The sequence below is a fragment of the Saimiri boliviensis genome, chromosome 16 (genome assembly GCF_048565385.1).
Source record: "Saimiri boliviensis isolate mSaiBol1 chromosome 16, mSaiBol1.pri, whole genome shotgun sequence".
Classification (NCBI taxonomy): Eukaryota; Metazoa; Chordata; class Mammalia; order Primates; family Cebidae; genus Saimiri; species Saimiri boliviensis.
The window spans coordinates 87,469,088-87,489,434 of record NC_133464.1 but is presented as its reverse complement, the minus strand read 5'-3'; the positions used below and the strand labels follow the sequence as shown (position 1 = coordinate 87,489,434).

The 20,347-nt window shown below is 37.9% G+C and overlaps 1 protein-coding gene across 5 annotated transcripts in view; it reads left to right on the top strand.

Annotated features, from left to right (window-relative positions):
* Window positions 1-20,347, top strand: part of IFT88 (intraflagellar transport 88) — a 124,721-nt gene that overhangs the window by 6,668 nt on the left and 97,706 nt on the right. For 4 of the 5 annotated variants that reach the window (XM_039473368.2, XM_074387939.1, XM_074387940.1 and 1 more), the window contains exons 2-4: window positions 46-141; window positions 12,350-12,412; window positions 19,815-19,871. In XM_039473368.2, coding sequence (XP_039329302.1) covers window positions 52-141; window positions 12,350-12,412; window positions 19,815-19,871 — 210 coding nt within the window. In that variant the 5' untranslated portion in view covers window positions 46-51. The remainder of the gene's footprint in view (window positions 1-45; window positions 142-12,349; window positions 12,413-19,814; window positions 19,872-20,347) is intronic. The other variant, XM_039473369.2, reaches the window with a different exon arrangement.

Genomic DNA, 20,347 nt, shown 5'->3' with positions numbered 1-20,347 from the left:
TATTTTTTATACCAATAATTTATTTACATTGCCAATTTTTCCTAGGTACAAATGATGCAAAATGTGCACCTGGCTCCAGAGACAGATGAAGATGATCTTTATTCTGGCTATAATGACTACAATCCAATCTGTGATATCGAGGTAACAAAAGCTAGTTGTTTTTTACATTGGTCTTTGTTAACCAGCTGGTTTAGGAAGATTGTGGATTTGAGAGTTCTACTTTATTATGCTTTAGACTAAATAAGCTAATCCAAAAACCTAGAAAAGTGCTATTACAGAACACTCTACTGACTTCCGCCAAAAATAATCATTGCAGCAGAAGGAAAGATCCTGAGACAGGTTACAAAATGAATTAAGGTTAGGCCAGGTGTGATGACTCACGCTGTAATCCCAGCACTTAGGGAGGCCGAGGTGGGTGGATCACCTGAGGTCAGGAGTTTGAGACCAGCCTGACCAACATGGAGAAACCCCATCGCTACTAAAAATTTGAAAAAATTAGCCAGGTGTGGTGGCGCGTGCCTGTAATCCCAGCTACTTGGGAGGCTGAGGTAGGAGAATCGCTTGAACCCAGGAGGCAGAGGTTGTGGTGAGCCGAGATGGCACCATTGCACTCCAGCCTGGGCAGCAAGAGTGAAACTCTGTCTCAAAACAAAAAACAATAACAAAAATGAAGGTGAATTATGTACTTGTATTCTTCAGCACTAGCTATCCAAACGTGTAAAAGATCACCTGAAAGTATTTTTTTAAATTGTACTTTAAGATGTGGGGTACATGTGCAGATCTTGCAGGAGTGTTGCATAGGTACACACATGCCATGGTGGTTCGCTGTCTCTATTCCCCATCACCTATCAGGCATTTCTCCAAGTGTTATCCCTCCCCAACTTCCCACCCCCTAATAGACCCCAGTGTGTGACATTCCCCACCCTGTACCCATGTGTTCTCATTGTTCAGCACCTGCCTGTGAGTGAGAACATGCAGTGTTTGGTTTTCTGTTCTTGGGTCAGTTTGCTGAGAATGATGGTTTCCAGATTCACGCATGTCCCTACAAAGGACATGAACTCATCGTTTTTTATGGCTGCATAGTATTCCATGGTGTATATGTACCACATTTTATTTGTCCAGTCTATCGTTGATGGGCATTTGGGTTGGTTCCAGGTCTTTGCTACTGTAAACAGTGCCACAATGAACATACGTGTGCATGTATCTTTATAATAGAACGATTTATAATCCTTTGGGTATATACCCAGTAATGGAATTGCTGGATCAAATGGAATTTCTGTTTCTAGATCCTTGAGGAATTGCCATACTGTCCCTGGGATGAAGCCTACTTGATCGTGATGGATAAGCTTTTTGATGTGCTGTTGCATTCGGTTTGCCAGTGTGATTTTTGCATTGATGTTCATCGTGGATATTGGCCTGAAGTTTTCTTTTTTACTTGTGTCCCTGCCAGGTTTTGGTATCAGGATGATGTTGGTCTCATAAAATGAGCTGGGGAGGATTCCCTTATTTTGTATTGTTTGGCATAGTTTCAGAAGGAATGGTACTAGCTCCTTTTTCTACATCTGGTAGAATTTGGCTGTGAACCCATCTGGACCTGGACTTTTTTTGGTTGGTAGGCTATTAATTGCTGCCTCAATTTCAGCCTTGTTATTGGTCTCTTCAGGGTTTCAACTTCTTCCTGGCTTAGTCTTTGGAGGGTACAAGTATCCAGGAATTTATCCATTTCTCCCAGATTTACTGGTTTATGTGCAAAGAGTTGTTTGTAGTCATCTCTGATGATAATTTGTATTTCTGTGGAATCGGTGGTGATATTCCTTTGATCGTTTTTCATTGCATCTATCAATTCTTGTCTCTTTTCTTTTTTATTAGTCTGGCTAGTGGTCTATTTTGTTGATCTTTTCAAAAAACCAGCTCCTGGATTTATTGATTTCTTGAAGGGTTTTTTTGTGTCTCTACCTCCTTCAGTTCTGCTCTGATCTTAGTTATTTCTTATCTTCCACTAGCTTTTTTTGATCTTGCTCCTCTAGGTCTTTCTTTCTTCTTCTTTTTTTTTTTTTGTTTGTTTTGAGGTGGAGTTTCACTCTTGTTACCCAGGCTGGAGTGCAACGGCGTGATCTCAGTGCACTGCAACCTCTACCTCCTGGGTTCAGGCAATTCTCCTGCCACAGCCTCCTGAGTAGCTGGGATTACAGGCACGCGCCACCATGCCCAGCTAATTTTTTGTATTTTTAGTAGAGACGGGGTTTCACCATGTTGACCAGAATGGTCTCCATCTCTTGACCTCGTGATCCACCTGCCTCGGCCTCCCAAAGTGCTGGGATTACAGGCTTGAGCCACCACGCCAAGCTCCTCTAGCTCTTTCAATTTTGACGATAGGGTGTCGATTTCCTCACTTTTCAGATGGCATTTGTTGCTATAAATTTCCCTGTAGACACTGCTTTAAATGTGTCCCAGAGATTGTGGTATGTTGTGTCTTTGTTTTCATTGGTTTCAAACAACATCTTTATTTCTGCCTTCATTTCATTGTTTATCCAGTCATCATTCAGGAGCCAGTTGTTCAGTTTCCATGTAGTTGTGCAGATTTGAGTGAGTTTCTTAATCCTGAGTTCTAATTTGATTGCACTGTGGTCTGAGACACTGTTTGTTATGATTTCCATTCTTTTGCATTTGCTGAGGAGTGATTTACTTCCAATTATGTGGTCAATTTTAGAGTAAGTGTGATGTGGTGCCGAGAAGAATGTATATTCTGTTGATTTGGGGTGGAGAGTTCTGTAGAAGTCTATTAGGTCTGTTTGGTCCAGATCCGCATTCAAGTCCTGGATATCTTTGTTGATTTTCTGTCTCATTGGTCTAATATAAACAGTGGAGTGTTAAAGTCTCCTACTATTGTGTGCAAGTCTAAGTCTCTGTGTAGGTCATTAAGAACTTGCTTTATGTATCTGGGTGCTCCTGTATTGGGTGCATATATATATATTTAGGGTAGTTAGCTCTTCTCGTTGCATTGATTCTTTTACCATTATATAATGCCCTTCTTTGTCTCTTTTGATCTTTGTTGGTTTAAAGTCTGTTTTATCAGAGACTAGGATTGCAACTCCTGCTTTTTTTTTTGGCTCTCCATTTGCTTGGTAAATCTTCTTCCATCCCTTTATTTTAAGTCTATGTGTAAGTCTTTGCACATAAGATGGGTCTCCTGAATACAGCACACCAATGGGTCTTGACTTTTTATCCAGTTTGCCAGTCTGTGTCTTTGGATTGGGGCATTTAGTCTGTTTACATTTAATGTTAATATTGTTATGTATGAATTTGATCCTGCCGTTTTGTTACTGACTGGTTGCTTTGCTCGTTAGTTGATGTAGTTTCTTCATTGAGTCATTGGTCTTTACCATTTGGTACATTTTTGCAGTGGCTGGTACTGGTTGTTCCTTTCTGTGTTTAGTGCTTCCTTCAGGAGCTCTTGTAAGGCAGGTCTGGTGGTGACAAAATCTCTCAGCAATTGCTTGTCTGTAAAGGATTTTATTTCTCCTTCACTTATGAGGCCTAGTTTGGCTGGATATGAAATTCTGGGTTGAAAGTTCTTTTCTTTAAGGATGTTGAATGTTGGCCCCTACTCTCTTCTGGCTTGTAGGGTTTCCACCAAGAGATCTGCTATGATTCTGATAGGCTTCCCTTTGTGGGTGACCTGACCTTTCTTTCTGGCTGCCCTTAGCATTTTTTCCTTCATTTCAACCTTGGGGTTGCTCGTCTTGAGGAGTATCTTTATGGTGTTCTCTCCTGGACTGTGGGTTGCAAAGGCCATGGGAGGAGCACAGTATCTGAACTGGAGTGCTGAAGGGGTAAAGTCCCCAATCCTCAGGCCAGTTGCACTTCCCGGGTGGGGCAGTGCCCCACCCTGCCTCGGTTTGCCCTCCTTGGGCTACACCCACTGTCCAACCAGTCCCATTGAAATGAACCCTGTACCTCTGTTGGAAATTCGGAGATCACCCACATTCTGCATCTCTCTCACTGGGAACAGTGCTCCAGAGCTGTTCTTATTCAGCCATCTTGGCAGAAGTCTGAACACAAGTATTTAAAATTAAGGTTTTTTTAAAAAAAATTCTAAAGCTGAAATGTCATGGGTTTTTTTAATTTTTAATTTTTGTGAGTACATAGTAGGTGCATGTATTTATGGGGAATATGGGATATTTGATACAGGCATACAATGTGTAATAGTCACGTAAGAGTACATAGCGTTTCTGTTACATCAAGCATTTATCCTTTGTGTTTCAAACAATCCAATTATATTCTGTTAGTTATTTTTAAATGTACAATTAAATTATTGACTATAGTCACCCTCTTTTGCTACCAAATAGTAGATCTTATGCATTCTTTCTGGTTTTTTTTTGTACCCATTAACCATTAACCATCCCCACCCCCTGCCCCTGCCACTACCCTTCTCAGCCTCTGGAATCATCCTACTATTCTCTGTCTCCATGAGTTCAGTTGTTTTAATTTTTAGATCCCACAAATTAGTGAAAATACGTGAAGTTTGTCTTTCTGTGCCTGGCTTATTTCACTTAACAGAATGGCCTCCAGTTCCATCCATGTTGTTGCAAATGACAAAATCTCATTCTTTTTTATGGCTGGATAGTTCTCCATTATACATATATATATATATGTACATTTCTTTAATCCATTTGTGTGTTAACAGACAGTTAGGTTGCTTCCAAAGCTTGGCTATTGTGAATATTGCTGCAACAAACATGAGAGTACAGATATCTCTTTGATATACCAAGGTATAGTTTGTATATTTATCCCTACCCACATCTCATGTTGAATTGTAATACCAGCATTGGAGGTGAGACGTGGTGGGAGGTGATAGGATCTTGGGAGTGGATTTCTCATGAATGGTCTAGCATTATCTTCTTGGTGCCATCCTCACCCCATGTGACGTGATTGTTCCCACTTTGCCTTCTGTCGTGAGTGAAAACTCCCTGAGGCCTCTGCAGAAACTGAGCAGATGCTGATGTCCTGCTTGTACAGCTTGCAGAACCACGAGCCAATCAAATCTCTTTTCTTTATAAATTACCCAGTTTCAGGCATTCTTTGGTGAAAAAGTAACAGTGGTTTTTGCCATTTTAATTGCAGAAACCACAGTTACTTTTAGCAATGCAAGAATGGCCTGGTACATACTGATCTCCTTTCTTTTGGGTATATTTCTAGGAGTGGGATTGTTGGATCATATGGTAGATCTACTTTTAGTTTTTTGAGAAACCGCTAAACTGTTCTCCATAGTGGCTGTACTAATTTACATTCTCACTAACAGTATATGAAGGTTCCCTTTTCTCCACATTCTCACCAGCATTTGTTATTGCCTGTCTTTGGATAAAAGCCATTTTAACTGGGATGAGATGACATCTCGTTGTAGTTTTGATTTCCATTTCTCTGATGGTCAGTGATGTTGAGCACTTTTTCATATATGTGTTTGCCATTTGTATGTCTTCTTTTGAGAAATAGCTATTCAGATCTTTTTCCCACTTTAAAATCAGATTATTAAATTTTTTTCCTGTAGAGTTGAGCACCTTACATTTTCTGATTATTAATCTGTTGTCAGAAGGATAATTTATAAATATTTTCTCCCATTCTGTGGGTTGTCTCTTCACTTCATTGATTGTTTCCTTTGTTGTGTAGAAGCTTTTTAACTTGATGTGATCTCATTTGTCCATTTTTGCTTTGTTTGCCTGTGCTTGTTGGGTATTACTTGGTAAATCTTTGCCCAGTCCAGTGTCCTGGAGAGCTTCCCTAGTGTTTTCTTTTAGTAGTTTCATAGTTTGAGGTCTTAGATATCTAAGTCCTTAATCTATTTTGATTTAATTTTACATACGGTAAGAGATAAGAGTCTCGTTTCATTCTTTTACATGTGGATATTCAGTTTTCTCTTTAGTTTTCTCTTTTCTCCCAGGCTCCATTTATCGAAGAGACTGTCTTTTCCCTAATGATTTTTTTCTGGCACCTTTGTCAAAAATGAGTTCATTGTAGATGTCTAGATTTGTTTCTGTGTTCTCTATTCTGTTCCATTTGTCCATCTGGTTTTTTTCTTTTCTTTTCTTTTTTTGAGACGAAGTTTTGCTCTCGTTGCCCAAGCTGGAGTGCAGTAGTGCGATCTTGGCTCATTGCGACCTCCGCCTCCTGGGTTCCAGTGATTCTTCTGTCTCAGCCTCCCAAGTAGCTGAGATTACAGGCATGCGCCACCATGCTTGGCTAATTTTGTATTTTTAGTAGAGGCGAGGTTTCTCAATGTTGGTCAGGCTGATCTCGAACTCCCAACCTTAGGCGATCCACCTGCCATGGTCTCCAAAGTACTCGGATTACAGGCATGAGCCACTGAGGCCAGCCAGTCTGTCCGTTTTTATGCCAGTATCATGCTGTTTTGGTTACCGTAGCTCTGTAGTATAATTTGAAGTCCAGTAATGCAATTATTTCAGTTTTGTTCTTTTTGCTCAGGATAGCTTTGGCTATTCTGGGTCTTTTGTAGTTCCATATAAATATTTGGATATTTTCTTCTGTTTCTGTGAAGAATGACATTGGTATTTTGATAGGTATTGCAATAAATCTGTAAATTACTTTGGGTAGTACGGACATTTTAACAATATTGGTTTTTCCAGTCTATGAACAAGAAACATCTTTCCATTTTCTTGTGTCCTCTTAAATTTCTTCTACCAATGTTTGATAGTTTTTATTGTAGAGATCTTTCACTTCTTTGGTTAATTCCTAAATATTTAATTTTATTTGTAGATATTGTAAATGGGATTACTTTCGTGATTTATTTTCCAGATTGTTTACTTTTGGCATATGGAAATGCTACTGATTTTGTGTGTTGATTTTGTATCCTGCAACTTTATTGAATTTATCAGTTCTAAAAGTTTTTCGATGGAGTCTTTAGGTTTTTCCAAATATAAGATGATATCCTCTACAACCTAGGGTAATTTGACTTCTTTCTTTCTGGTTTGCATGCCCTTTATTTATTTTTCTTGTCTGATTGCTCTAGCTAGGACTTCCAGTACTATGTTGAATATTAGTGATGACAGTGGCCATCCTTATCATGGTCCAGATCTTAGAGGAAAGGCTTTCTCAGGTTTTTCTTTTTCCATTCAGTATAGTAGCTGTGAGTCTGTTATATGACTTTTTTTATGTTGAGGTGTGTTCCTTCTATACAGAGGTTTTTTTTTAGGGTTTTTAATGAAGGGATGTTAAATCTTCTCTAATGCTTTTTTAGCATCAGTTGAAATGATCATATGATGGTTTTTGTTCTTCATTCTGTTGACATGATGTATCACATTGATTCATTTGCATATGTCAAACCATCCTGGCATCCCTGGGCTAAATCCCACTTGGTCATGATGAATGATCTTTCTAATATATTGTTGAATTTGATTTGCTAGTATTTTGTTGAAGATTTTTGCATCAATGTTCATCAGGGATGTTGGTCTATAATTTCTTTCTTCTATGCATCTTTGTCAGGTTTTGGTATCAGGGTAATACTGGTCTTATAGAATGAGTTTGGAAGTATTTCCCCTTTCTCTGTTTTTTTGGAATAATTTGAGTAGGATTAATATTAGTTCTTTTTTAAATGTCTGGCAAAATTCAGCAGTAAAGCCATCAGGTCCCAAGCTTTTCTTTGCTGGGAGACGTTTTATTATGACTTCAGTCTTGTTACTTCTTATCGGTCTGTTCAGGTTTTGGATTTCTTCATGGTTCAATCTTGGTAGGTTGTATATGTCTGGGAATTTATCTTTTCTTCTATGTTTTTCAATTTATTGGTGTATTGTTGCTCATAGTAGCCTCTAATGATCCTTCAGATTTCTGGGTTGGTTTTTTGTTTGTTTGTTTTGGGGACAGTTTTGCTCTCGTTGCTCAGGCTGGAGTGACATGGCGCAGTTGCAGCTCGTTGCAACCTCCGCCTCCCGGTTCAAGTGATTCTCCTGCCTCAGCCTCCTGAGTAGCTGAGATTACAGGTGTGCATCACCACACCCAGCTCATTTTGTATTGTTAGTAGAGTTTCACCATGTTGATTAGGCTGGTCTCCAGTTGCTGACCTCAGATGATCCACCTGTCTCAGCCTCCCAAAAGTGCTGAGATTAGAGGTGTGTGACTCTGCACCCAGCCAATCCTTCAAATTTCCGTGGGATAGTTGTAATGTCCCTTTTTTATCTCTGAATTTACTTATTTGGGTCTTCTCTTTTTTTTTTTCAGTCTGGCTAATGGTTTGTAAATTTTATCTTTTCACAAAACCAACTTTCTATTTTGTTTATTTTTTGATATTGTTTTCTTTGATTCAATTTCATTTATTCTGCCCTGATCTTTATTTTTTCCTTTTACTAACTTTGAGTTTGGTTTGTTGTTGCTTTTCTAGTTCTTTGAGATGTATCATTAGGTTGTTTATTTGAAGTTTTTCTTTTTTTGTGATGTAAGCACTTATAACTATAAACTTTCCTTTTAATAGTGCTTACACTGTATCCCATAGCTTTTGGTGAAGCCAGCCAGGCTTGTGTCCTTCCCTTAAGTCAGTGAGTTCCACTGGGCCCTGGGTGGGTCCAGAGATGCTGTCTGGGAGCCAGGGCCTGGAGTCAGAATCCTTAGAAATTTCCTTGGTGCTCTATTCTTCTGCTGCTGAGCTGGCACTGAAACCACAAGACAAAGTCCTTCCCACTCTTTCCACCCTTTTTCCCAGGCAGCAGATTCTCTGCCTGTGTCTTTCACCACAACAGAAACGCAGAGAGTACTGCCAGGGTATTGCCAATGTTTACTGAAGGCCCAAGGGCTCGCTCTTCAGGTTGTGATGAATTCTGCCAGGCCTGGGACTCACCCTTCAAGACAGTGGGCCTCTCTCTGGTTCAGGGTAGGTCCAGAAGTGCTATCCAAGAGCCAAGGCCTGGAATTAGGGATCCTAAGAACTCACTTGATGCTGTGACTCACTGTGGCTGAGCTGGCACCTAAGTTGCAAGACAAAGTCTTCTTTATTCCTCCCTCTTCTCAAACAGAAGCATTCCTCCTTGTAGCCACGACAGCTGTGAATGTGCTCGGTCACAGCTGAAACCAGTGCATCTCAGAGTCTAACCCAGGCCCACAGCATATACTACATGGTTACCGCTGCTGATTTTTCACGGCTCGAGGGCTCTTTATTTTATTCAGCAGGTGACGAATCCTGCCATGACTGGGTCCTTTCCTTCAAGGGCAGTATAAACCATGAAAACCATTGAAACCTCCTCATTCTCCCAATTACAAAAGTAAGAAATGCTTATCAGGGAGACAAAAACTAGTAATTCCATCACTCAGAAATAACTACTGTTAACATTTTTTTTGCTTTGTCTTTCCTTCAGATATAGACACAGTTTTCTCTTAGTATGTTTGGAATTGAAATAGCGATTCCTTTTCTGTTTGCCTTTTTTACATTCAACTATATCATAAGCAGTGTGTTATGATATTAAATATTTAAATACTATTTTAATGACTACATAATATTGTAAATATATAGGTGATTAGAAGCATTTTCTCCACGAGACACAGTGGCCCACACCTATAATCCCAGCACTTTGGGAGCCTGAGGCAGGCAGATCATTTGAGGTCACAAATTCGAGACCAGCCTGACCACCATGGTGAAATCCCATTTCTACTAAAATACAAAAATTAGCTGGGCATGGTGGTGGGCACCTAAAATCTCAGCAGGAAACTGTAATCTCAGCTAGTTGAAAGGCTGAGGCAGGAGAATCACTGAATCCAGGAGGTAGAGGTTACAGTGAGCCAAGGTCACACCACTGCCCCACAGAGCGAAACTAGACTGGACAGGGAAAATGTGGCACATATACACCATGGAATATTATGCAGCCATCAAAAACGATGAGTTTGGGTCCTTTGTAGGGACGTGGATGAACCTGGAAGTCATCATTCTCAGCAAACTGACACAAGAGCAGAAAATCAAACACCGCATGTTCTCACTCATAGGCGGGTGTTGAACAGTGAGAACACATGGACACAGGGAGGGGAGCACTACACACTGGGGTCTGTTGGGGGGAAATAGGGGAGGGACAGCGGGGTGGGGAGTTGGGGAGAGACAGCATGGGGAGAAATGCCAGATACAGGTGATGGGGAGGAAGGCAGCAAATCACACTGCCATGTGTGTACCTGTGCAACAATCTTGCATGTTCTTCACATGTACCCCAAAACCTAAAATGCAATAAAATAATTAAAAATTTTTTAAAAAATAAAATCTTGAAATAAATAAATAAGTCTTTTCTCATGATAGGTTATTTTTTTCCTGTTTTCTGCTGTTGTAAATAAAATTACAGTGAAAAATTTTATGCATAAATAATTTTCTGTGTTTTGATCAAACACTTCCTGGGATAGAGTCCCAGAAATGGAATTATGAACATTATCATTTTTAAAGCACCAGAGACACTTCCTACCTCCTCAGGTTGTTGCATTGTGGCTACATAATTTAATGTGAATATGTACAATATCAGACCCAAAAATAAATTAGCGAAGTAAATACAATTTTTGGTTTATGCTTGGTTTTCTTTATCTTAACTATAATAACAAGTTCAATAAATAAATTAATTACTTGAAGCAATGGCTTAAGATATTCGTTGAAGATACAATTTGTTAACCAAGTGACAAACAGAAAGTCCCAAAAGTTGTTTAAGTTTGGTGTTTGTAATTGGAGAATTTGTTGACCGTCCTTTTAGTTTGTCATTTAGTTAGGATTTATTGAGCTGATTAACCAAATTTTACTAAAAATTTAGGAATCTTAGGGGAAATTTTTTTACCCAAAGAGCTGCTAAAATAGAAGCATAATAAATTACGTTGAAGATTACCTTTAGATTTATATTTAATTCCAAAGTCTTTAGTTTCTATGGGTAACTGAGAATCGTGTAATTTTATACAGTTGATACGGAAGGTTACAAAGATAATTTAGGCTGAGCACAGTGGCTCATGCCTGTAATCCCTTTGGGAGACCAAAGGGTAGATCATTTGAGCTTAGTTTGAGACCAGCCTGGGCAACATAGCAAAACCCTGTCTCTAAAATAATACAAAAATTAGCAGGTTGTGGTAGTGTATGCCCATAGTCCCAGCTCCTTCGGAGACTGAGGTAGAACAGTCACCTGAGTCTGGGAAGCTGAGGCTGCAGTGAGCTGTGATTGCCCCACTGTACTCCATCCTGGGGGTTGGATTGAGATCTTGTCTCAAAAAAAAAAACAAAAACAAAAACAAAAACAAAGATAATTTGAAGTCAAAATTAAAGAAGAAGGCTTATAGGCAATAAAATTGTGTTTTAAAATGTGTTGTATTAGCATCCTAGTAATATAAACATTTTATTTCTATTATCTGCAAAGTTTTAAAAAGTTAATTGATAGTGACTTTATTTTTTATGTATTGTTTATTTTTTAAATAATTGACAAATTTTTTTGTGGGAAGTAGATTGAAATAATCAGAGGCAAGGATGAGAGCTGTGCATTTAATGTGTCTGAAGGGTTTAAGCCAGTGTGTGTGTAGAATAGGAAGTAGGAAATAAAGGATGGTTGGAAGATTGGCTGTTGGTGAGACTTGGTGCTTTTGAGAGACCATAAAAATGGTATTTTATTCAGGAAACACAGCAACTCTTTTATTCTGCCCTTAATTAATGTTCTTCTCCTCAAATTTCCTGACGGGAATGTAAGTACAGTTCAGGAATCAGCAAAGCAAATAACATTTAATTTCTACTGAGATGTTGATTTCAAATGGCAGTGCAGGTTGAACTTGTTGAACCCCCTTTTTGCCTCGATTAGCTCCAGTCTGAGTCTCAGACTTGATCTCTCTAGTGAGATGAAAAGTCCTTTTTATTTAGGCAGATGGAAATGGCACCAAAGATAGTGCCCCATGCTTATAGAAAATATGGTCTTTTCTATCCTGAGGCTTTCTCAGGTAGGGTGGGAGAAGAGGAGAGGGAAAGATGGGGGCAGGGGAAGGAGTGAGAGAAAGAGAGATGTAAATCTCAATTTCAGCCACCAGGAAAAAACAGCAGAAGAAAGGTCGTATTCTTGTATACTTGGTCTTTTAGACTGGCACTGTGATGCCACACATTTAAACTGTAGCCAATAAGATGTCCATAAAATTGACTAACATGACCAGTACTCCGCATTCCAGGAGAGGAAGGAGGCTTGCTATTCTGAGTGAAGTGGGGACATTTGAGGTAAGGATCTGGTTGTCCCTAGCCAGATGTCAACAGTTGGCATAAGATGAATTATAGAGGCTCTTGAGTGCCAAACAGGAGTTTAAACTTACTTTTCCCCCTGATTCTGACTTTATGTTGAATATCAAATTTGCCATTTCGTTTTAGGAATTGGAGAATGACGTAGCTTTTCAGCAAGCTGTGAGAACTAGTCATGGCAGAAGACCTCCAGTAAGTGAAAATAAATTTTTTTAATTGTAGTAAAAAAACACATAACATGAACTTTACCATCTTAACTGTTTTTAACATGTATAGTCCTGTAGTGTTAAAGATTATAACCACGATTAAGTTCAGATGATAGTGAAACAGATCTTCAGAACTTTTTCATCTTGTATATCTGAAACTCTGTATCCATTAAGCAAAGACTTTCCATTTTCTCCTATCCCCAAAGCCCCTGTAACTACCATTCTACTTCCTATTTCTATGAATTTGACTAATTTAGATATCTTATATAAGTGGAGTCTCAGAGTGTTTGTCTTTTTGTGACTGGCTTATTCACTTAGTGTAATGTCCTCAAAGTTCATCCATGTTGTAACAGAAGCTCCTTCCTTTTTAAGTTTGAATAGTATTCCATAGCATGTTTATATCACATTTTGTTTATTCATTGATCTGTCAATGAACACTTGTCCATTTTTGTTATTAAGTTGTAGGAGTTCTCTATATGTTCTGGATATTAATGTCTTCTCAGATGTATGATTTGCAAGTATTTTCTTTGATTTTATAGATTGTTTTTCACACTGATGTATCCTTTGATACAGCAAAATTTTTTAGTTTGATATAGTCCCAATCTTCTATCATTACTTTTGTTGCTTGCGCTTTTGGTGTCATATTCAAGAAATCTGCCAAGAACAATGTGATGAAGCTTTTCCCCTATGCTTTCTTTCAGGATTTTTGTAGTTTTAGATCTTACATTTAGATCTTTCATCCAGTATGAGTTATTTTTTATATGTGGTATAAGACCGAGGTGCAACTTCATTCATTCTTTTGCACATGGATATTTAGTTTTCCCAACACTGTACAGACTGTCCCTTCCCTATTGAATGGTCTTGGCACCATTGTTAGAGATCATTTGACCATACATGTAAGGGTTTGTTTCTGGGCGCTCTGTGCTGTTCTATTTGTCTGTATGTCTGTCTTTATGCCAGTAACCACACTGTTTTGATTACTGTAGCTTTGTAATATGTTTTTAAATTAGGAAGTGTGAATCTTCCAACTTTGTTCTTCTTTTTCAAAATTGTTTTAGCTACTTGGGGGTCCCTTAATATTCCATATGAATTTTAGGATGAATCTCTATTTCTGTAAAAAAGTCATTAGGATGATAAGGATTTGATAATGATTGTATTGAATACACTGGATAGTATGGACATCTTAACAATATTAAGTCTTTCAGGCCATGAACCCATGAACACAGGATGCCTTTCCATTTGTTTTGTCTTCTTAATTTCTTTCATCAATATTTTGTGGTTTTCAGTGTATCTAGTAAGTGAATTTTAAAGTATTTTAGATCAAAGGATTTCTTATGTTATTGAAAATTCAAATAGTATTATTTTTATTAGGCATCAGAATATTGTTTACCTAAAACAATAATTGTTTTAAAAATATTTTCCTTTCTGATTTTTAAACTGGCATAAATATTGATCCCTCAAAACATTAGGGCTTAATTTATAGATTACCCTTCCTTGTATTAATATTAATTAATATTCTCTCAATTAATTTTCCACCAGTACATGAATTGCTGGAGCAGTTTTTTTAGTATTAAGATTAAAATTTTTGTATGTGTCATACAAACCATAGACATCTGCCTTTCACAGTGTGCGAAATCTGTGAAGCTTTGTTTGTAGTTGAAAATAAACAAGGTTGATACTAAGTAAAATAGTGAAGTAGAGAAAGTTCTATCCCTAATATTCTATGTCTAATATTCCTTTTTTTTTTTTTTTTTTTTTTTTTGAGACAGTCTTGCTCTGTCGCCAGGTGCCAGGCTGGAGTGCAGTGGCGTGATCTCGGCTCACTGCAACCTCTGCCTCCCGGTTTCAAGCAATTCTCCTGCCTCAGCCTCCCAAGTAGCTGGGACTACAGGCACACACCACCACGCCCAGCTAATTTTTGTATTTTAGTAGAGATGGGGTTTCACTATGTTGGCCAGGATGGTCTTGATCTCTTGACTTCATGATCTGCCCACCTTGGTTTCCCAAAGGGCTGGGATTACAGGCGTGAGCCACCGCGCCCAGCCTAATACTCCTTTTTAAAATGCTGCTTCTCCCCCAACCCATCCAATACTATATAGCAGTGGCTCTCAGCTGGGGGCACTTGTGCCCCCTGCACCTGGGACATTTGGTAATGCCTGGAGAGGTATTTTCGGTTGTCACAACTTGAGTGGGTGTTACTGGCACCTAGTGGGTAGCAGCCAGAGATGCTGCTACTGAACACTCTACAATGCATAGGCTAGCTCCCAGTAATAAAGAGGTATCCAGCTCAAACTCCTCTGCTCTAGATGAAGTGTCGTTCTGCTGTTATCTTCCTTCACTTTGTCACATTCTCCCTTACTCCCTGCCCTACATAGTTATTTAGCAAAAATAAATCATTGTGAGTAGTTTACCCATCTCATTTAGGGTAAATGAATTTAGTGTGCCTTGCATTGAATTTGGCTAAACCACAGCACAGGTAGAGGACACAGTCAGTCCTCCATAAGACTCCTCCCACTTCTGACACTAACTGCAAGCTCATGGTTCCCAGAACCAACCTCAGGCGTGATAATTCTCTGGAAATACTCAAAGAACTTACTGAAATCTCCTATACTTACATTTATTTATCATGGAAAGGATACAAATTAAAATCCACCAAGGGAAGAGATGCATAGAGCAGGGCCTAGAAGTAGTCCAAACAGAGAACTTCTGATCATCCTCTCCCTGTGGAGCAAGACATGGCAGTACCTTTTCCTAAACACTGTGTGATGGTACTTGAAGAGTATTGCCAACCAGGGAATCCTACCCTAGACTTTGGTGTTCAGAGTTTTTTCTGGGTCTTGATCACATACTGCCCACCAGGGCAACCTTTAGTCAACGGCCCTTTCCTAAGGTACCGGCTAATAACTCCAGAAGTTGATGTGTCCCAAAGCCCCCATTGTAAATCACGTTGATAGACTGACCAGTGGCCAAGAAGGCAAACAGAGACACTCCTGTCAGGCAGAGCATTTCAGGGGTATAGAAATCATCTCCTATGAGCCAACAACAAAGGCCAGACCTCTTTTTGAGTAAAGTTAATTCTTTATATACATTCTAAAACCCATATTATATTTATTTTTTTACAACCCGTATTTTAGTTATGAAGTTACCTTCGTTATGGGAAGAAAAACCATAGGCTCTGAGTCCTTCCACTAGGCTAGTGCTTATACTGTAAGCTTTTCGACGAGGCAGATTATCTTACTCATCATTCTTCTCCTTGTCTATTTAAGTGTTCCGTACACCTTTATTGGATAACTTAGTAAATCAGTGAATTTTGTCTTCAATTAAGTGATTCAGGGATCACGTAACAGGTGATAATTTTGCCAGGTGCCCCTTCAAAAGAGCTTTAGAAATGACTGAGATGACTTTATAGAGGAGGAAACTAAAGCCTGAAAAGCCAAGGTCTCACAGCTGTCTGTAATTGGGATAGAGCATGGGTCATTTGATCTTCTGTTGAACGATATTTTCATCACAGCCTACTTATTATATTAAATGGGAAAAAGTTTTATCCTTTTTATATGAAGATCTTTAGAGATTCACTTACGAGGACAAAATTCTAGGTTGTTCCTAAGGAGCTTACAATCTTCAGAAGGAAAATTAAATGGACACACTTAGATATTACAAGGCATGAAGTAATAAATTATAAAAAAGTATAACTTGCTATGGAATTCCAGAGACGTTATTTACCACTAGTTGGGAAAATCAGAAGAGGCTGCTTAGAAGATAAATTAAGAGTTTCATTACAGGATGTGTAGAATTGAGATTGAGATACAGGAGGAAAGGGCATTGCAGGTAAGTGTACAAGGTGAATGAGGGAAGAGAGTGTAGGAAGCTGCCTAATGCTGGCAACAAACGCAAAAACAGATTTAGTCGTTAGGTAGTTAAAAAAAGTAATGGTCTTCCCCTCAGATTGTTCTCATGGAAGAATTTGTGGAGACCCACAGCCTTCCTTTTCAGTTTTTTTCTAAGACCTGGAGCCAACCTTATCAAGCTTGAGTTTAATTGTATGCTGAAACATGTGTACAATTAAAATGCCTTCCCATATAAGACAAAGAACCAATGTCTAAAGTTCACCTAACAACTTTATATGTTATCACCTGTAATTCAGACATCTGTTTTCCTACAGAATTAACATATATGTACATTTTTCCCTGTATTTTGCCTCTAATTATATTTTCATTGTGATTCAGTTCAAAATATATGCTAATTTCCATGGGGATTTCTTCTTTGACCTGTGGGTTATTTAAAAGTATATTTCTTAATTTCCAAACATATTAAATTTTTCTGGTTATTTCTGTTTTACTTATTTCTAGTTTTATTCTTAGATAGGGAACATAATCCATATACTTTGAATTTTTTGAAATGTGTTGGTGTCCCAAGTGCATCCTTAAAGAATATATATGTTCTACGGTTGATGGGTACAGTGTTATATGTCAGTTAGGTAAAGTGCATTAATGGTTTTGTTCAGATGCTCAATATTTTTACTGATTTTTTTGTTTGCCTACTGGTTTTTTTTTTTTTTTTTTTTTTTTTTTGAGAGTAAGTCTCACTTTCTTGCCCAGTCTAGAGTGCAGTGGCGTGGTCTTGGCTCACTGCAACCTTCACCTCCCAGGTTCAGGTGATTCTTGTGCCTCAGCCTCCTATGTTGTTAGGATTACAGGCATGAGCTACCACGCCCAGCTAATTTTTGTATTTTTAGTAGAGACGGGGTTTTACCATGTTGGTCAGATTGGTCTCAAATTTCTGACCTCAGGTGATCCACCCGCCTTGGCCTCCCAAAGTGCTGGAATTACAGGTGTGAGCCACTGTGCGCAGCCTACTGGTTCTATTTTTTTTTTTTTAGACAGAGTCTCACTCTGTCACTAGGCTGCAGTGCAGTGGCATAATCTCAGCTCACTGCAACCTCCACCTCCCAGGTTCAAGCATTCTCCCACCTCAGCCTCTCAAGTAGCTGGGACTACAGGCATGCACCACCACACCCCTCTAAGGTTTGTATTTTTAATAGAGATGGGGTTTCACCATGTTGGCCAGGGTAGTCTCGATCTCCTGACCTCATGATCCATCCACCTTGATCTCCCAAAGTGCTGGGAATACAGACGTGAGCTGCCACGCCCAGCCCTAGTGGTTCTATTTTTAATGAGAAAGTGTCATCAATTCTTGCACTATGATTGGGGGTTTATATTTTTTTAGGTTTTTGCTGTATATATCTGGAGCGACAATATTTAGAACTGCTGTATTTTCATAGTAAACTGAGCCTTTTATTGTTATGAAGTATGCCTCTATCTCTAGTAATAACTTTGTCTGTTTGTAAGATATTAATATATTGTTATAGCTACACAAGTTCTTAGTCTAGCATTTTTATTGTATGTCTTTCCTATCTTTTTACTTCCAACTTTTCCATATCAGTTTATTTAAAATGTCATTCTTATTAGCAGCATGTGATTGTTTTTTGTTTAGTAGTCTGACAATCTTACTCTTTTAGTTAAGTATTTATTCCACTTATATTTAATGAAGTTACTGATTTACTTTAACATTTGCTATCTTACTATTTGCTTTTTTTTTTCTACCTCTTGTATATTTCATTTTCTCTGCTTACTTGCCTTCTTTTTTGCTTGTGTTTTATTATTCCATTTCCTTTTTCTGTTATCTTGGTAGTTTATATTCTCTGACTATTCTTTTAGTGTTTTCCTAAATATTATGATACTCATCTTTAACTTATTAAAGTCTAGTATGAATTAATAGTTTTACTACTGCCTGGACAGTACCAGGATTTTACATTATTTTTAGCTATTTTTCAGTTCTAGAATTTCCATGTATTATTTTTTTCTAGTTTTCAGTTAAGTTTCAGTTGCTGATATTATTAATCTTTTAATTCATTGATCATGTTAAGCATTGTTATGTGAAAGTCTGTGTCTGATATTTCCATTATGTGCATTCTCTTCTGAGTTTCTTCCCATTCTTTTATCTTGGCTTTTCGTTAGGTAGTCTTTTATATGTCTGGTTGGTTTTAATTGCCAGACATTATAAGTGAAAAATTTTAGAGATACTTTATAGCTCTCTGTCTGCAGTATTCAGTATTCAAGACACTAGCCACATATAACTATTTACATTTAAATTATTTAAAACTAAAGTTTAAAAAAATCTTGTTGTATTGCTTACATTTCATACGTTTAACAGCCTTGCGTGGCCAATGGCTGTCTTACCAGAAAGGCCAGATATAGAACTTTTTCATCACTGCAGGAAGTTTATTGGATAGCACAGCTCTAGAGGAACTTATCTTTCACTGGAGAGAATTTCCTTTTACTTATGGTACTAGCAGGAGTAGGAATCTCTGATCACCTTCATCCAGTTGGGTTTGAGATAATTCTGAATTGGATGTCAGCCCTTATGAGGGCTGGTTTACTATTATTTACCTTTTAGTCTTAGGGTGTAGCCTTTTGAGATCACAATCTAAAGCCTGGAGGATTACTGGGGCTCTGTTCTTGGCAGGCCCTCATCTTCCGTGTTTATACCTTCAGGCCGTGAGTCTCAGAAGCTGTGCCCAGTGTCTCAGCCTTGCCTTTGGAATTAACAGATGCCTTTAGGCAGAAAGCAGGCCTAAATTCCGGGCTCACCCCTCTAGCCTTCCCTTCTTTTCTTTATTTGCAGTCCTTGTAATTCTCCACTGTGTTAATGGTTATCTAATATATTCAGACTTCTTTAAAAAAAATTTTGACCCCATGCATGTTTTTCAGTAGTTCTTAGTGAGAAGGTTTTTAAAAACACTCCATCATAGCCAAAAGTAGAATTCTTCCGTGTTATTTCATCAAATATTTCACAATTCTGCCTAACAACTAACGTTTTTAGTATACTTTTACCTATACGCTTCTCTTTGTTTCTCACTACAGTTTTATGATCCGTGTACTTTGTATTCTTATTTAAAAGATAAGAAAACTACAGGTTCAAAGAGATTAAATAAAGGCAGCTGTTACAGGGAGAGCTTGAGATTCAAACCCAAGTTCTCAGACCCCAAGTCTTATGTCTGTTTTTTGGCCTAGTGGCTAGCAGTTATAATTATGCAGTAAAATGTTTAATTTGTGATGGTTGCAAGCATGAAGACAAATTTTTCTTACTGACACCTCAGGTCATTCAAAAGTTTCCTTTCTCTTTTAAAATGAATTCCAGAATGAGTCTCTTTCTCACATACTGAAAATATCTGAGCTCCCTAATATTTAAGATAATTTAAAAGAAATTATTCTAAGTATTATAGAAATATTTCTTTATTGATGAGTCTATACTTTCTATTTCTTTTCCAGTTTTCTATTTTATAGCTCAGTCTGAATCCTGTTAACTATGTTCTTTTTCCTCCCAAGATAACTGCTAAAATACCAAGCACGGCAGTTACTAGACCTATAGCTACTGGATATGGGGTAGGTTTTTGTAAGCTGAAAATATAAGATGCTTTTTCTCATACATATTTCACTTTAGGCAGTTTGGAATAATTGTATTATATTTTGGGTCATAACCCAGATATATTTCCATTTTGGATAGTTATTGAACATTATACAAGTCTAGTGTGATTAATAAATTTGAATATTCTAGTCATTTTGATTTGTGTCAGAAAATATTTTATTACCTTTTTCCATTTGTAAACCCTGTGTTTGTTGACTTCCTGTCATTTTCTGCATTATACAACCAAGTCTCGTGTATTTCACTTATATATTTATGTGAAGTTTGATGTTACATAAAGCTAATAATGTGTATAATTGGGAAACATTTACTGATTAACGTATAAAATTTAAGAAAAGTGTTTCAGAAGTGTATATTTGGGTCTTATATTAGAGGCTTTTGGAGGAAAGATATATTAAACTCTGTAAAAGTAATAAACCTTTTAATCTTGCCCAGG